The sequence below is a fragment of the Apteryx mantelli genome, chromosome 9 (genome assembly GCF_036417845.1).
Source record: "Apteryx mantelli isolate bAptMan1 chromosome 9, bAptMan1.hap1, whole genome shotgun sequence".
Taxonomy (NCBI): Eukaryota; Metazoa; Chordata; class Aves; order Apterygiformes; family Apterygidae; genus Apteryx; species Apteryx mantelli.
This window is the reverse complement of record NC_089986.1, coordinates 14,353,052-14,371,851: the sequence shown is the minus strand read 5'-3', so window position 1 is coordinate 14,371,851 and position 18,800 is coordinate 14,353,052. Positions and strand designations below refer to the sequence as shown.

At 44.3% G+C, this 18,800-nt stretch overlaps 1 protein-coding gene across 1 annotated transcript; it reads left to right on the top strand.

Moving 5' to 3' along the window:
• Window positions 1–10,685: 10,685 nt before the first annotated feature.
• On the top strand, window positions 10,686–14,876 carry TMEM207 (transmembrane protein 207). The gene is made up of 5 exons (XM_013959319.1): window positions 10,686–10,760; window positions 12,610–12,647; window positions 13,109–13,153; window positions 13,601–13,743; window positions 14,728–14,876. Exons 1-5 carry the CDS (start codon window positions 10,686–10,688, stop codon window positions 14,874–14,876), a joined length of 450 nt encoding a protein of 149 aa, XP_013814773.1.
• Window positions 14,877–18,800: the final 3,924 nt, after the last annotated feature.

The following is an 18,800-nucleotide window of genomic DNA, read 5'->3' as shown; positions in this document are numbered from 1 at the left end:
GGACTTCTGCTTCTTGTCTTGCAAGCATATTTCATAGACTAATGAACAGGTAATTTGCTCCTGATAGTCACCTCTTGCCTCTTGTGACAGTTCTCTATGATCTTTCCCTGCTATGAGCTACGACTTACATTTTCCAATGGCAGTGTACAGTACTAGTTTCCCTTAAGTTTATACAGCCAAAACCTTCCTTCTGGTTTGAAAGCACAGCCTTTCTGGGCTTGTTTGCCCAACAGTCTGCAAAGAGCCACAGTATGGGATGCAAAAAAAGCTATAGGAAGTTCAGCTAACCCACTGATTTTAGTTGAATGGATCCATTTCAGTGCAATATTCCTACTGTAAGGCAGTTCTGTTTATTTTTAGAAAATCACATTAAAATATTCTCAGACTTCTTGCGAGCCTCAAGAGAACAGGTGTTTTGTCATGGAGCAGAGAACAGTTTGTGGCTCCCTCTCACTTTTAATTTCCTCACTAGTGAATTATGTTTGTAATGTTTTGAATATAGCCTTGCATTCCCCTCTCTTCATGCTGTCCTCAAGCTCTTCAGGCAGACAGCAACACTATCAGAACTTGATATGATGAAGCTCCCCTTCAAGGAAGACGGTTTCCAAGTAAAAGTATGCTTTGGGTAATTCTAGATTTACTGAATCAAGTCTTTAACCTCAAGAGGTAGTGTGCTGTATTTTATATAGAAAACAATTTTCCCTGCCAGATGAAATCTTAGGGCAGAGCGTCTCTTATTTTATGTAACTGCTTGGATATTTCTCTATCTTGGGATTAATAGCGATGGTGTAATTTAGATTCTGTAACAACTTGAGACAGATGGATTTACTGAGTTATCAATCTAACCACACACACGCAGCTTTGCTTTAATTGAATTTAGTGCCGGGGAAAGGAAGAACTTTATGAAAGAAAGTCCTTCTCCACCTGCCTTGAGAATAAAGGTCCAGCTGAGGCAGGACCAGCACACTCTGCCTTGTCAATGCCAGCGGTAACTGTTGGAGGGAAGGCAAAGGGACCATGTCGGGGCATGGAAAGGGTTGCAGTCAGAGTCCACACAGAGAAGGAGGGAGGTCTGCAGCTACATGGTGCCCATCCAGTGCTTGAGCTGAAAGGAAAAGACTTCTGAAGCAGTACAAGGGGGCATTATAGCCCACTTGGCAAATTTGTGCTGGAGGTGCTTTTGTCTTCATTGCCTGCTCTCTTAAAGACACAGGGCTGCGTGATCACACTGTGTCTCTGTCTGTCCATCAGTCTCATTCCCATGGCTCTGGAAATGCTTGTCCAGTTTTAGTCCAGTTTTAATGCTTTCAGAAAATTCTTACATGTTGAGGAAAAAAAGCTGGCTAAAAAGAGAGAAACGTTAACGCTCCCCTGAGAGCAGGTCTGCAATATGAGCTCAGCCCTTCTTGGACATCAAGGAAGAGAGAGAAAAGGAGAGAGAAAGAATTACCCGTGACCCCACGGCAGAGAAAGACCTGTCTTATCAAACACGAGAGAATACAACTATAAGGCACAAATCCATCAGAAAATAAAAACAGTTCTCCTGTTTGTGGAACTGCATGCTTGACAGAAATATCCACCCACTAGGAAACGGCTTAAGGCCACTAACCCACTTTCTGTAGGCCTCCAAGAACATATTGAATGCAGCGATCTTGGGACAACACGAGTCTGGAGCTGTTAAGCATGGACCTCAGTGGGAAAGGACATCTCCCTAAGCAGGACAGGCTTCTCAGCCTTCCCCAGCGCAGCAGAGATACCAGTCTCCCTGCTGCCTTACTCAAAGCCTGGCCACCCCTTCTTGTTTCTCGCTGTGTTGGCAGGAGATTTGCGAGTACACCACCATGTGCCATTTCAAGCGTCATTTGAATAAACGTCCCATATAATAGACTTCTGTAGCTCTCTTTCTGTGAATTCTAAATTAATGCAACTAATTAAAATGTTCCAAAGTTTTATGTAAATAACTAATTAGCATTTGAGAAGGAATAGTAAATTCACAGATGGTTTTGTTCCATTCAGGACCCATTTCACTCTCTCTGGCTGTAGCAAGTGCAGGGTTAGGCCCCTGGTGTCTCACAGGATTGGGGTTAATTGATATCTGTAGCACACTGGAGAAACTCAGGGAGAAGTGTTGTAGGAGTAATTATTTATCGAGCTTTCCGGGACACTTGCTCTTTTTCCTTGTGGAAGTTGTGTCCGCATGGATTTTGAGGACTTTGTAGGTTTCTCCAGATTTCCAACAGGGAGCTGGTCCTGGCAGGTCTTGTGCCTGCGGAGACCGTAGAGGTGAATCTCAAGTGTGCTGATGCTGCACCTGCGCAGCCGTCGGTCCAGCTGCAGAGCAAGTCAGAGCCCCTGCCCCGCTGGCGGCACCCTCCTGCACAGTCGGACAGGGTGCCTGTGGCACCACAGGTTTGTTGTGCTAAAAGAGATGAGAAACAGAGAAAGTGAGGTAAGATTTTGAGGAGGAAGCAGAAGCAGTGGGCTTGAAATCCCTTTTCCAACACAGTCAGAGAATCGACACATTTCCTTATAGAGGGATAGTTTTGCATTTCTTTCCTTTTCCTTCCTTCGCATCACAGGGCCTGCGAAGGCACTGGCCTGAGGGAACCTTGTAAGAATGAGGAGGTTTAAAAAATATGTCCATATCTAACATTGATTACTGGCAAGGTGAAAGTGAGAAGAATGTCAGTTTTTTAACATCTTGACTGTTACAGGAAGGCTAAAAGGCCCAGAAGGGGGTTGAGAAATCCTTCTGTCCTAAGTAGTACAATGTTTTTATTTCTTACAGAAATTCTCAGCAGAGCCCCCAGCAGACAGCAGTTCCCAAAGCAGAGAGCACTGCAGGGCCTAAAGGCTTCCCTAAAATGAGCTACACGTCTGGGTCTCTCGGAGACAGACTCACAGCCCCTAAGGGTTTATTCACATGCCAGGCCCTGGGCATGGGCTGTGTTTATTATCTCTCACACTGACAGAATAGGTCGTTTCTCCCTTCTCTGTCCCAAATATTGTGCTCACTGGAAGACAAAAACAGGAATTCTCAAGTACATCAGGACTCTTACATTTATACATTCCCTAATATCTTGCAGCCTAAGTCTCTATGTGCTATTATAACACCAAAGAAAGAAAGAAAGAAAGAGAGAGACTGCAAATACAAGTTAGGAGTTTATAAAAGTAGCCAGTTAGCGCATGTTTGCTAGAGGAGAGGAAGATTACACCAAAGCAAAGAGGGAGGAAATCATTTTCACCTCCCACCGAGCAGGTCCTACACAACCACCCTCACCTGTTTTGAGAGCAGCTCTCAATGTTTGCACTCTTTGCCTCCAGCTGCAAAGGCCTGTGGGAACTGGGGGAATTATAAAAGCCTGCTTCAGGGGAAGTTGAAGCTTTCTGGTGAATTTGAGCCAGGCCTCTGGAAAGGGGAGAGAGACTTGGGAAGATTCATGTTACTAGGAAGATGTTACTTGGCCAGTGGGAAATTCAGGGAGCAACAACAGGAGTCAGCAGGGAAATGAAGTGAGTTTTAAGGGACAATTTAAGAGAAGGAAGCATGCAGAACTTGGCTAGAGAGCAGTTAGAAGACAAGGATTATTGCAGTAGTCTAGATACATTTGAATGTGTTAAATTTAAAGTGTGTTCTTCAATAATATTGCCAGAGAAAGAGATGAAACTAAGAGAAGAGTAAAACAGAAAAGCTGGCTGGGGAGTAGCAAGGTGAGGGGGGAAAGGGGCATGTTGAGAGGAGTGCCCTCTGTGCAGTCTTGCTTGCAGTCCCTCTCCCCCCTGGAAGAACCCCTCTCCATCTCTCTCTGTCTCTAGATACATGCTGTGAACTCCTGCAGAACAGGGAGGAAAGAGCTCTCCATCTGTCCTTTTAGCTAGTGTTTCTTGCTCTGGCACCAGCCTGGTGAGGAGCAGAGCTTGGGCTCGGTGGCAAGGCAGCAGCCTGGCTGTGTGGTGCCTGCTGATGGGGAGGAGGGACACAGCTAAGCCTGGTCAGCTCTTCCTCACCCCAGTCCCCCGTCCACACAGCTGCAGCCTGTTTGGGGAGAGCAAGGCAGGCTGGTACCCAGCTGTGCACTGTAGGCACCAACTTGCTTTGTTCCCAGGCAGAGCTCTTGAGTCTTCACCTGTACCAAGAGGAAAACTAGCAGCTTGCTGTCACCATGTTTCTTGAATCCTCCCTATTTCTGGATGCCCTGATATTCAGCTGCAGAATGCTCTGAGCTGGCTTGGCTTGTAAGAAATGAGGTCTGAAAGAACTGCCCTCCCCTGCTTTGATCCGAGTGCCCTGAGCAGGGCATGGGCTGCACCTTCCTGGGATGCCTGGTGACTTGAAATAGGCCTGTAAAGAGTAACTGGAAAGAATTCAAGAGGCAGGGTATGGCTAAGCAATCAACTGTGGTGACAGTCAATAGATACTCGAAAAAGATCAGTGGAAAAGCTAGCCTTGAGCTGAAATGCCGGTAGTTATCTTCATTTAGGGGCACAGCACATAAAGCTTTTGGTGCCCAGGTTTTGGGTTCTGCAGGAGGCACCAAGATAGATGCACTCCCCCTGTGCCTGTTTAGCCCCTCTTGCTCTGCTGAGCCCAGGACTGGGTTTTTTTTTTCCACTACATAGTGCATGTGCTAGCTGATAATGACCGTCAGCCATGATGTATTTCAGCATTCATTGCTAAGAGATTCTGCCTGGAAAATTGACTTGTAAATGTGTTTCAGGATATGCCAGATATTTTCATGCTAATTTCTCAGCCAAAACCTCCCATGTGGTGTCCAATGTGATATCAGTAACTCAAAGGCGGGGGAAAATGAAGCCTCTATCTGCTTTCAAGCAATTTATTCTCCTTTTGTCTTTTTACATCCAGCAGCTAAGTAAATTACAGGGATTAAAATACAAAAGACATTTAATTTTTTAACTGTAATTTCTTAGCTCTTGGCAATGGAATAATGAAAAAAGAAGAGAAATTAAGAGAAAGAATTAAAACCCAAATACAATTTCTAATGATTAAAATACAATTTCAGCTGATTAAAAGTAAGAGGACCTGTCTGAGCACAAAGGGGCAGCAGCAGGCTTCAGGATTTGAGTAGCTGTAATCAGCTTCAATTTCACATTTAACCTGAAGGGGAAAATTTCTGCTGGTGATTACTTTAACTGTATTTCTGATATTCTCCTTCATCTTTCTCTTTATTCAAGCTGCTTTTCATTTTATCAGCTTTATCCCTAATTCTGCTTTTCTATTGCTGAAGTCTCAAGGGTTATCCAGCCCTTTGAACCGATTTCTGACATGCTGTAAGGGAGAGGCAGTGCCTATCTGGAGAGCTTGTGAGATGAAAGAAAGCTCTGTTGCACCTTTTTTTACAGGTGGGCTTTAATACGTAGAAGTTCATGGCTGCATTGGAAGTCAGTGACAGAGCTGAGAATTGTCTCGAGTCCTAACGTCCAAGCCAGATATAAGAGAAGCCAAACTACTATTTGTTCCTCCGGTGCAGCAGATCTTAAAATACAATTCTGAGAGTTCAGAGTTCTCCTACCTCCTGTAAAGCCTAACAACTTATAGGCTTAGCACAAATCCTTTTAGGTGTGGCACTGTCTTTTTAGGATCCTACTTAAGCTTTCAAAATAAAACCCACTGGGGAAAAAAAAGGGAGGGGGGGAGAAGTACTTTTCTCAATTCTTTCAGCTTCCCAGGGTCCTCACAATGCAGCTCCCCACAGCACTGCAACGCCACGCATGATTTCTTCTTTTAATGTTGAGAGCAGAGTCAGTACTAGAGTCCTAGGCACACAAGACGTGCTTGCTGGAAAGGTGCACTTGTCAAAGCTGCTTCCCCTTGCGAATTACAGAGCAGGAAAGCTCTTGCCTAAATCCTTTTAGGTATGCTCAATGCTTCAGTTGTTGCAATATCTATTTGTCAGGTGTTTATTATAGGATTGGAACAGGGATATTTTGGACAATTCACAGCAATTTCTCACAACAGTTCAGTGGACTTTATACTTAAAGGTTGAACTTCCCATGAATGTACAGTTTAAGGGTTTGAGGACTCCATGAATAGCTATGTGTCGAAAGCAGTTATCCTGTAGTTCTCAGTCTGAGATTATGCATACACATATACAAATAAGAGAAATCCCTATTACAAATAACAAACAAGCCTAAACGAAGATTCCTTTAGCTTTCTGCTGGGCAAAAGGCTTCACTGAACCCTGTTCTCTGAAAAATTTTCCCTGCTGATATACCAAGACAAACAAAAGGGCTCTTTGGACCATCAGAAACAAGAGTTATCTGAGGTTATCTTAGATCCTGGTGTGACCTGCAGAGCTTTCCTCCTAGGGAGGATACATCAGAACAATGTTATCGTTGTTTGCACTCATTTAAATTAGTGTCCTGGAGTCTTTCCTCCCCCAGCGCAGCGCTTCCCCCACACGTACGCACAAAGGGCCATATTCATCAGTGAGCAGTAGCTGCTTATAATCCTTTTGAAAGACAACAGAGTGTGCCAGCTCTTCCAAGCCTTGTTCTGAAGAGCTCATCCTGCCATGTTCACGCAGGCCCAGAACTCTCCCATCTAACTTCTGTATGTGTGGATGGGCTTGGGGATTTAAGGACCGTCTGGGAAGGTTTTCATGGCATGGGAAAGGACTCCCTGGGTCAGTGAGCCGATCTGTAGTGATCACATCCCCTGTGACAACTTGCAGGCTTCCATTCTGGGAGCCGTTTGGTTTCCTGCCCGCACTCTTCCCACTGGTGAGCTACTGCACAACCCCACTGCTCCCTGCTGGAGTGAACCTTCTTTGCATTTCCAGCCTCATTTTATTCGTGACCAGTGCACGCCTATTTGTTCCTTTGCCAGTGCTGGCCATTAGCTTAAATAACTCTTTGCTGTCACTAGATTTATCTGTCTCCTCAGTGTGTTTGTAGACAGCGAGCAGCTCCTTGCAGCTTTCATTTCCCTACAAGTAACCAAGCTCCTTTAGTTGTCTTGCCCCAGAGAGACAAGGTTCATTCCTCAGTCTTCCTTGTTACTCTTCTCTTCTCTTGGGCTAATCTGAATTTACCTGCCTTGAGTCTTCCCAGGACAGGCAGGGAGGGAGGATCCTGGTTGAGCCCAGATGAGGACAATGAGGCTGTGAAAGGGAAGACCGAGCCAGCCACGGCAGGGGAATTGGCCACAGAGAGGAAAACTCCTAGCAGACTTGGGCTGGAGGAAAATAGATTGTGATGATGATGTGAAAACACTGAGACATCAAAAATCCTGCCTGCACTTAGCTACTTCTTGTCAGTCAACCTCAATGCAGACAGCAGGGCTCCCCTGCATTTCCTGATCTCCCTTCTGCATTGCATCTCTCCACATTCCCATCCCATCCCACGTCTCTCCCACAACACAGGTTTGTGTCTGTCCTACCCCTCCAACTCCTGCTGTCTCTTTTCTTGCCTTCTTTCTGGAAAAGAGCATTTCACAGTACCATTCTGGACTGAACTGGGAGTGTGGTCAGAGCTTAGCAAGGCAGCTGCTTTCCCAAAAGGCATCCCAAGCAGCCACCAAATGCTCTGAAGACAACTAAGGAGGTAGTTTAAACTGCTCACTGTGCTTATCAGCTGCCAGGGGATCCATGTGGGCTCCTATTTGCCCACAAATTAGTTTTCTCATGTTCTCACTAAAATTCAGAGGGTCTCACAGAGTCACAGAATGGTTGAGGTTGGAAGGGACCTCTGGAGATCATCTAGTCCAAGCCCCCTGCTCAAGCAGGGTCACCTAGAGCACATTGCACAGGATTGCATCCAGGCGGGTTTTGAATATCTCCAGAGAAGGAGACTCCACAACCTCCCTGGGCAACCTGTTCCAGTGCTCTGTCACCCTCACAGTAAAGAAGTTTTTCCTCATCTTTATGGTATTCCCTGAAACTTTGGATGGAATCAAAAGCATGACTGAAAATTATCATATTAAAGTCAAGCAAGGAAGTATCTTTTCTAGGGCATATGCATGCAAGAACAAGCTCAGTTCCTGAAATTCAGACCCCTAATCCTGCCATGGCCCTGTCAGACTTGGCAAGTTAAATTAACTTCACCCAGATTCCTCCTGTCTCCCAATCTTATAACTTTTCTCTTGAAGCCCAGCAAGACCCAGACCTAGGTGAAGGTGGTTACTGTGGCAACTCTGAAAGTCACCCTTTGGGTGATCCTAGAGTTGCACATCTTCCTCCCATCAAAAAGACCATGCACTTTAAGCAAAGAGATAATGGGCAGTCATAAATTGCTGTATGTTTCAATAGTTCCTGTTGCTGAATAGGAGATGCATTTGTCACCTAGCAACAATATAAGGTGACTAGGAAATCACAGATTTTTAATCTAATGGCTGTGAGTTAACATCTATCAGAGAGCAGCCTCCAAAGTCCACTGATGAGGTGTATGTAATTGATTGAAGAGGAAGGAGAAACCAAATTTTTATCAGTAAGTAGATGAGGAGGCATCAGGGTTTTTACCTTTCATATACATACACATATGTGTAAATATCTCCTCTGAGGGGACGATGACAAAAAACCTAGAAAAATCCCCCAGACTGGAGTTAACCATTGGACACAAGGCTATCCAGAGAATGAGTCTCCCGCTATTGCAAAATCTGAAGGCAGCAGCATCGCAGTAAGGGGAGCATGCACCAGGGAGCTGGCAGGAGGTCCCACAGCCCACCGCAGGTTTCAGTGCAAAGCTCCTCTCGGCTTTCTGTCAGAGCCTAGCTCCCTCAGAGCCAGTGCTGGGGCTCTTCATTATATTCGTGTATTCAAACTGCTCAACAGGTCACAGACAGGAAGAGTTTTCCTACTGAAGCAACATCTTTTTTTCAGTATGTGGATCACCCTTAAGCAAAAGTCGAGACTGTTCCTGGGCCCCTCTTCTAGCCAGCTCTCTCTGCTCCATGACTTCGTTGCTGAGAATACAGGGACAGAATCGACAAATTGCCACCATCATTTGAAACCTCTGTATGGGACCAACTGGCAGAAAATGTCAAAGTTTGCCTTTAGGCCAGGAAGCTGAGTAGTGGCAGAATTCAATTCTTTCCCTTTTCCTCCAGAAATAGACCCAGAACAGACGTTACATGTTATTTTTCAGTACCAGGAGCTCATTGTTGTACCTGCCCCCCAAAATACTGGGGGATGATATATTGTGTAGCTCTAAATTGAAAACACTGAGATGTTCTGCACTGGCATGGTGATAGAGGTATCTCGCTGGAGCATGGGGTGAGCTTCAAGGGAAGTAATTGTGAGAGGAAGAAATCTGAAATTAGTTCACTGATGGATGATCTCTTTGAAGCCTGAAATTGTAAAAGTCACAAGGATCCCAGCAAGGCTGTGCACACTTTTTATGCTGCTGGATCTTTTTATTTTAAGAAAAAAGCTAAGAAATGGGTTTGGCAGTTCGCTATTGAACAAAATTGAACAGAAATCACCTGAACCAGGATACCAGCATGTTCAGACCATTTACACCGTGTAGTGTGTACACTCAGCAGCATTACAAGAGATACTGTTTCTCAGAGTGCATCGTTTCAGAAGCTTACCTTTAATTAGCAGTGAGCTAAAAGTAAATGTTTGAGAACGTCAGAGTTTGGACTGGGTTTATCTGAAACTTAATAAATAGATAACAAACTTAGGTTGAGTATGTGTATCACTATTGGTTAATCTTCTCAAACTTTTAGTTGAAGAAAAACCACAGAGGTACACCTCAAGATCAGTTTAGTTCTGTCAATCATTACTAAAGTAATGGCAACACAACATAATGTTTAACTTCTGAAGCAACAACTAAACATATTCACAGCAACACCTTTTGTGTTAAACCTGGAAGAACCAAAGTTAATGGAGTGTTTGAGCCACAGGCTGTAAACTTTAGTGACAATCTATTACTGGCTGTAGAACAAACTGGGATTGTCCTTTCTGAGGTGATCAGAGCTGTGGTACAAACCGTTTTCCATCCCTAGTTTGCCTACATCATTTGGATGTATCTATCAATCAGGATCAAGTCAATATCAAAGCCATATGAGCTTTTTTCCCAGGTGGCTTTTGCTTGTATTGTATAATGAACTTCTGTGTCCCTTGTGAAAAACTTTTTTTTTTTTTTCCTGATGCATTTTCTTGGGATGCCAACTCCTGGCAGCTGCATGTCAGCCAATTTTGTAGTGCTGGAGGAAGCTGTCTCAGGCTGGGAACAGTTTCCTACATGCCGGGCACAGTGTTTGAGGTAGTAGCCCATTGGCACAGTACATGGGAAATGGATGGAAGTGGCACTACTTTTACTGTAATGCCAGAACGGCAGCTGAAGACAACATATAACGAAAGCACGGCCTCAGGATACAGTCTCCGCTGATTCTTTATATGAAGCAGGTCCTGTTAAATACAGCAATGGGTTAATATGGAACTGAGGTGCAACAACAGGAATTTCTGAACGGCTATGAAAGAGCTGATAAAACTGCAAGGTGCTGACCTTAAAATAGTGCTCATTTAACTTCTAGCAGCTATTTGAGTGTGTCTGTGCAAACTAGAATTCATTCCTGGGCTAGGGGTAATTTCTGAAGCACAAGAAACCATTGGATAATGTATTCTGTGGCTGAAGGCACAAAGTGTAGAGTTTTAAAAGCACCAGATCACAGAGAGTAAAACATTGCTGCAAACAAAGCTCTACACGCATCTCTTTTGTTAGTGATGTGGAGACCCCAAGCTTTGTGTTTCACTTCATGGATCACAGACACTGGAATTCTGTGTTTAACGTTCTTCCAGGTAACCAAATCTTTCACTGGGGCCAGGTTGATTTGGGGGGGGTGGGGGGGGATTTCTACTTTTGGAGAATTTAGTCACCAGCACTTTTTTTTTTAAGTATTTTTTTTTTGAGGACCTGGTAAATTTGGGGAAGATTTAATATTCACAGTAATTCTAATTAATGCAGAGAAAACATGAATATATTAATCCTTTATTCTACCTATGGCTATTGAAATGGAAGATCATGAATCTTCAGCAGCAAAGGTGGGTGTTTGGATGCATTAATAGATTAATAGATTAATAGATTAATATTAATATTAATAGATTACTGCCTTAGAGTGTATGCACCTTGCTGCAGCTGTGGAAGCTCTGCTGAGGTTGTTTAAAGAATGATAAAAGAGAATCCAGAGGTTGTCATTCAGTCATGAAGAGTACTCTGGCCACATGTAATCACAGCAATCAGCTGTCTGGTTTTGACCTGTTACTCTAATATCCAGTTGAAGAGTAAGGAAAAAAAAGAAAGAAAAAAAAACAAATTAAAATATTCTGCACCACAATGCATGTATGACATGGAAAATTAGCTCAATTTTAAAAGGACATGTCTGGAAAAGTTCATTTTGAATCTTCTGTCTTTTTCCCTATTCTTCATTCAAGATTCAACCGTTCATAAAACTTCATGGATAATGTTTTATATGAAAGATTTGTTATGCCTAAAGACCTCTGTTGAAACTGGGGACTGATCCTGCTCCCATTAAACTGAAAGGTAGTGTGCACATGATCAGACATGTTACAGAGATTTGTGGGGTGATTTCTTGTTGTTTACAGTGATACAGGCTTTGCACAACAAAACCCTTACAAAGAAGCCATGTTAATTAGAGATGTAATATGAGATTTGTCTATATAGAAATTTCTAATACACAACAGTTTTCCATTGACTCAAAGACAGACAGAAATCTGTATGTGTTTTGGATATAGGCAGAAGGAAATCCAAAGTAAAGTAATGATCTGCAAATTATATGCTAATGAATCTTATTTCTTCCATCTTGCTTATTCTTTTTCCTGATGTTGTTGCAATTCTGTACCTGATTCGAGTTTTTTTTGTAGCAAAATTGGAAGACTGTTAAAACACATCTAACGTGAATCATCCAAAATTTGTATTGAATTTGATTCAGTCTTACTGATGAACCCCTGTGGTAGCTTTTCATCCAGATAATCTGAAACAGAGGCTAAGAGGCTTGCGTAAATAAGCTTACTTGAGCAGAGGGTAGAAAATATACCTGAAAAACAAGTCTCAGGTTCACATATTTGCAATTGCAAATACACATACCTGAAACCTGACTGCGGGAATGATGCTCTACTACTATCCTAAAACAGAAAATGCTGGGTAGACTGAATGTCCATCCAAAACAGCTCCAATTTACAGCTACATTCACAATTAACCACAGGAGAAGAAGCTACCAAACAAGAATTAGTTGTGGAAATTCTTCAGCAGTCATTTCTGTATAACCAATTCCAGTTCTGTAAACACATCTCTGATACTGCTTTTGTCTTTCTGCTCTTGGACTTCCCTCTTTGACATAAAAATAAGTGCTTTTCCCTTGGCCTAGCTTTCATCTGCAAATATATTGAATTTATCAAGCTGCCCGTGAGCTTATCCACTGATTTCAGTATGGGCTAGATCAGACCACAGACATTCAGAGTTAAAAGCTCAGCCCTACTGCCTCTAGGGAGAAGACTAGTTTTTATCTGTCAGATTTATACAGCTCAGGAGTCAGCTCTTCCTCTCCAAGTTCCCGCTCCAAGACAAGATCAGTAATTATACTGGTAAGAAACCAGACTTGCCCCCTCTGATTTACGTGTGTGTTTTCAGTTAGCAGACTCTGAACATGCCTGTGAGCTTGGCGAGAGGTGAGTGTTCGCTCTCTGCTTTCTCACCCGGTCCTGCTTCTGCAAGGGAGGGCGCAAGCAGCGTGGAGCGGAGGCTGCGCCCAGTCAGGCTCTTCCTGGGGGTGCTGTGCTCTTGCCAGGCATGCAAACATGGAAAAGGAAAGAGGGCTACCAGGAAAGGTCGCTTGGTTTTTCTTCCAAGAGAGGCAGGGAGAACAGAGAAGCCTGCAACCATTTGTTCTGCTGGGGATCCAGTGAGGCCACTGGTGGTGGGTGCATGTGGTGAAGGGCAAACCAGCTGCACGCCGCTTCGCATGTCGTCTACATCTGCTCCCATCAAAGTAGAGAAACTTCTCATAGGGATCCTTCAATGGAGGAAAACTTCTCAATCCCATACTTATGATGTTTTTCTTCATGCTGATAGATGTGTACCTGAACCCATCATGCTGAACTGAAGGTCCCTTTTGTGTTTTCATTGTTAGGTGTGCTGGGCAGAGTGATGAAAACTTGAGCATCTGGTATGTGTGGTAAGTTTCAAATCTATTTTAGAAGGAAAACTGGCAAATAATATTCTTTGATGGATATATGGAGAGAAAGGCATTAAGAGAGACTGATAGCTAGAAAGCATCGCTCCTGGGTTGTCCCTGTGTTCTGTCTTTATTGACTAATGGGAATCATTTATCCATATCCTCCTCACTGTATGCTGATGACTGAGCAGGGCAAAACCAATGAATGGTTTCAGGGAGAAATGTTTGAATTTTTGGCCAGCACGAAGCACTGTGCATTCAGCACTGATAAATTGGTTTCCATGGACTTTGATTATGTTCAGTATACTGATGGAGAAAGCATAATATATAACAGCTATTTGCAAAATACATTAATGTATATGTTAATTTCAAGACACGCAGCCATCTGTCCACGCTGCCTGCAGATGGTGATCGCACCCCGTCCTCCCTGTGCTGCCTCTTCCTCAGGTTCCTGCTGCTGTTTTTCCTGGCCTTGCTCCTGTCCTGTGGGATCCTCTTCTGCCTCCAGTGTTGGCTGAAGCAGCGGAGCTGCCTTCCCCACTGGCGTACCCTGGCTGTGTTTGCGCTCAGCAGCTCTGATGCCTTTTGTGGTTAGTCCTCTCTCTACCTACTGTAGAGGCTCCTTGGCCCCAACAGCCTCCTTGGAAGCCCCTCCAAAACCCAGTAGGAGGAATCCAGGCTTCGGTGGGAGCTGGACTGCAGCTGGGTGCTGTGTTTCTCATTCACTAGGTAAAGCAGTGTAATGCCCAACTTGGGGGTCTTGGAGGGACGTTCTGACCATGGATTCAAGGGATAAAGTTAGCCAGATCCTGTTCTCTTCCCCTGCCACACCTTCAGCTGAACTCAGAGCTGTCGGTGTGTGTTTCATGCTCTGACGGTACCTAATTGGGGCTCAGTCATGCTGGCACTGGTGGGGAGTGAGACCTTCTCCTTGGTGCCAGGCGGACTCTGCAGCCTGATGTTTCTTGGCTCCAGGCACTGCCTGAGATCAGGCAGCCTTTTTCTGAATTGCTGACCTGAATTGCTCACTCAGGCAGACTTCACAGGTCTTCCTTAGCCACCCCAGCAGTCAGCTTGAATGGCTGATACACTCTGGGATGAGTTAGAAAGCTGTCTTGGTGTATCCTGTTCCTTGCAGTAACTGTCCTCAGCATTTCTCCAGAAGCATCCAGACCTTCTGGGGGCTGGGCTATAATGACTACGTGTAGCATGCAGCACTGACTTGGATTACTGACAGTAACACCAGCAAGCTGGGCCAAGCAAGAGTCCCTCAAAGAATAAAGCCCGTTGTCTGTCATTAGACTAAGCCCTTCCCAGAGGAAGTTTTGTTTGCTTTGTGGGTGGCCATGGACAGTGTCTCCGTGGAGAGGAACCACTACAAACCCACCCAAGTTCCTCTGTTCTGGCGTTTTGCATCTGCAGTTCATGATGAGATTCCTTGTGATGCCATGCTTCAAGAATGTCTTTCTTGTTTCCAAGTGGTCTGACAGCTCCTCCTACACTCACACCTCTAATCCCCATGCTTCCTCTTCACTTCTGCCTGTTGTACAGTTACTGCTTTGCTTTTTCCCCAGTGAGTGAAGCGCCTCAGTGTCCATTTTCTGGATCTCCAAGCTCCTGTGTGAATGCAGAAGTGTCTTCTTCTCCTGCCCCATGTTTCAGCCTTGGGGAAGCTGAGTTGCCTCCATCCTATGAGGATATTATGAAGGGAAACAAGCTCTAGGCACCACATGCTGGCTGACTAGGATTCCACTCGCTTTGTCGGAGATCTTCCATTATGCTACAGTCGTATGAGAGCAAAATTGGCCCTTTCCTCAAGTTGGCCAAGAGAATGCACATATTTCATTTTAAATAAAAGTGGAGACAAAATGTAACAGAATAAATGCTAAACGCATGTGTTGAATCTGTCACAGGGGCTCAGGCTGACATTTTGATATGGCTCTGAATTTCAAGAAGCTCCCTCAAAGGTCTGTCTGTACCCAGGGCTTCTGGCTTATCCACCAGATTTACCCCTCTAAGGCTGCTTGAGCTAGTGCAACCCTGTGTGTTTTAGGACTGAATGCTGATAAATGACTTGATAGTTACTTCTCAAACTTGGGCTGCCTCCTTTACTCGGCACGGTGCCAACAAACACCATTTGGCAAAGTCACACTGTTCTACTACAATGTAGTGCAATCCTGCCACTCTGCGATGAAGGATCACTTGCCACGTTTAAAATATTTAGCACAACATATCAGATTTGTCTAGTGCAAAATGCAGCAAATTTACAGCCAACAGAAGGAAAGCAAGGAACGGGGATTATGGGAAGAGTAGCAGCATCAGGAACTAGCTACAGAACACAAAAGAAGTGGTTTTGCTTATTTGAGCTGTTCTTAATTTCATGGTGACTGTCTCCAATTCACTACTCCTGCCCTAGCATTGCAGGACAACAGACTTTGTACATCTCAGGACCCACATGGCAGTTTCCCACAGCCATGAACTGTGGGGTCAGTGATTTGGTCCTTAGCTATGGAAATATATTAGGCTAAAAAATATCATTTTCTCTGAGGTGATCATTGCAGAAAGGACTGGAAGAGACTTCAGAAGGTCACCAGACTGCCTTATACCCAAGCAGGATCGACCCTGCCTAAGCCATTCCTAAGAGTTATTACTCTGACTAGTTCTTAAATTATGGAGGAAAGTTGTAGAATTTCCCCTTATCTGGATTCCAGATGAAAATGAAGATTTCCTTTGCTTTCAGTGGAGAGAGCTCAGGACTGCATTCAGACCCCTTTGTGCAGAAGCTGAAGGGTAACATCTCACCAGGTGCCATGCAGCACGCGCCTGGGAAGCCACAGTCGCCAAAGACGGGCTTGGAGTAAGGACCATAAAAGACTAGTTGTAGCCCACAGCCCACTTAGTACCGCAGCTCCCCACCTGTAAAGTGGGACTAGTACCAGTCCCCCTGCTCAGTAGAAAACTGAGAAGATAAATCCGTTAAAGGTTTTGAGGTGCTCACATATTCTCACAATGAGGCCCTATAAGTACCTTAGCTAGGTAAAGAGTAATAGCATATTTTGAGAGACAAATTCTCTGCCTGAACAACAGCAAATTATCTCCATAAAATCTTATTTTAGAAGCAGCCTTAATGTTTGACTCTTGTGTAAAAGGAAATGGATGTTATTGTAGCAAAATGAATGTTTGTGCCAGCAGGCTAAAATATTACAGAGTTTATTAATAAGGAAAATAAACAAGTACAGATTCAGCCAGTGGAGAAGCTGAGTGATCCCTGAGTGTCCTTTCACGCAATGAACTTAGTAAGAACTGCAGGTAATCAGCACCTCTCAGGATCAGACCTTGTATATACATAACTACTTCCACTACTCAACCCCTTCAATTTATGCCCTGAAGCATGAGATTTGATTATGTTTGTCTCTTCAGCTTGCATAGCCTGCTAGCAGGCATTAAATCAGCAAATGCTTCCTTCAAACCTACACGCTGCATTTGCTTCAGTGACCCTTTCTTGGAAGTGAACTCTACAGGTTGTCTGCATTATATGCTGCGTAAAACATTATTGTCTCCTGCTTATTAATTGCTTGCTTCTAAATACTTTGCTGCCTTTATTTTCATTGAATGTCACCTTCTAATCAGATGACAGGAGAGGCTAACAAACTCAGTTTTCAGGGCCTTGATCAGTCTGAGACCCTCTTTCACAAGGTCCAGTAAGCAGCATTCATTACCCAGGTTGTAAATTCTTCCCCCGACACCCAACAGAGGGCAAGCAAGACTTTCAGCAGTGCACCAAGGAGGCTGTTGCTCTTGCAGAAATGTTCATAGGCACAGGTTTGTGTTTCCATGCTACTAACGTGCATTAAAATGCATTTGCATTTGTGTTTGGGGTATCTTTACTCAAAAAGAACTAAAATGATTCAGTCAAAATTGTTGTAGGTGGCTCATAATAGAAATAGTCAGCAAGCCATTGGCTATCATAAAATTAGGCTCAAGCTGGAATCACCAGCATGTGAGCACCCATCTGCTGTGGTACTTGTGCAACACAGTGGGAGTCCTTGGCTCCTCCAAAAACTGCACAGGAGCAAGAGCCATCTGCAGAAAGATTTCATGAGTGTTTTTTTGTTTTTTTTGTTTTTTTTTTAATTGGGCACAAACCAACCTTACTGCTGACACTGAGCAGGGAAGGAAAGCAACCTGAGAGTGTTCTGATTGCCGGAGGGTAGTCTGCTCCCATTAAAAGCCTATGGGGGAAGGATACGGGGAAGTGATTAAAAGGCTGTGAGAAAGAAGGAGCTTCCTCACCAGCCTGGCAGCTTGGTGTGGTGTAGCCCCACACGCGCTTTCTGGCAGACAACCTGCACCCTGAGGACAGGAGCCAGCATTGCCTGGTGGCAGAGCTCTGAGGCTCATGGCGGGACCTGCCCTACTCCTCCCACTGCCTTCCCTATCATCCAGGGCCTTGGTTTCCTTCTAGTAAAATGGAGAAAGTGTTGGTTTCCTTCCTTCTGCAAAGGCGTTTGGGGTGGCCCCACCAACCTACCGTTGCACCGCGAGCACAGCTTCTCCCAGCCTGCTCCTTTACCCCCAGGCACTCCAGCAGAATGGGCAAGGTTTCTCCCATTCTTAGAAAAGCGGCAATTTTGCTTGGTATCTTACGCTTTTGTAAGCACTTAGCCTTAATGAAGGCAGCTAATGCAGTTTGGCTGACATTTCTAGAGATAAAAGGAAAGATGAGCCATTTCTTTGTAATTCAGCATCTTAGAATTGAGTCTATTTCAGAAGTGCAGAGAAATTGCACTTGTTCCACTGTTGCCCTCTGACTTCCACTCGTCCTGTAATTTACAGTGCCTGTTAACTTTGAGAGGACATGGCAAACTGCTCCAGAAAAATCCCAGAAAACACTGGAAGGCAGATATATTAGCGAGGGAACTTGTCGTCAGTAAGGCTCGATAGGGGAAAACGGAAGCAGTGCAGAGGAGCTAATTGCTTGGTGACCATCTGGAAGCAAAAGGCAAAGGGAATGTGGAGAGGCAGCACGGCTGGACTTTCACCTCCACACGTCAAGAGCTGAATAATAAAGTCGTAAACTGGCTCTCAGGCAAAATAGAGTAAAAACAAGGGCAGATGAGTCATGACAGGGGATCAGTCTGGGCTGCCAGGAGGGTTGCACATAAAAGATCAGAAAATAATAGAAATGCTCATTATTGTGGGGTTTTTTTTTGTTTGTTTGTTTGTTTTTTGATTATCATCTGAAGACTATGGATTATGGTCTAAAACCTTTTGCATAGGGAGAAGGAAGATGGGATCAGGGACAGATGCTCGTCCTCTTTGGGTCACTAGATGGCACAATTCTGGCTCTTTTTTTTTTTCTCCCTGAGAGGCATTTTACAATAGGGACCCAATAGCTACCAGGAGAAAATTGTCCTCAGCAACCTGTAACAGTGCTTGGACAGAATAAGGCTCCAGAAAAGTCTGGTTCGAGCTTATTGTTGCAAATCTCTTAAGAAAGGGTATCTTTGTCTTCCTTACTCCCAAACTGAAGTTCTCACGCCCTCAACAGACCCCTGCAAATGGCTCTTCCCAGCAAGAGCATCCCACGCTCCTCCCAGTTACTGGGTCAGAAGATGAGGCTGTTGGATATATCAGTTTTAAAATT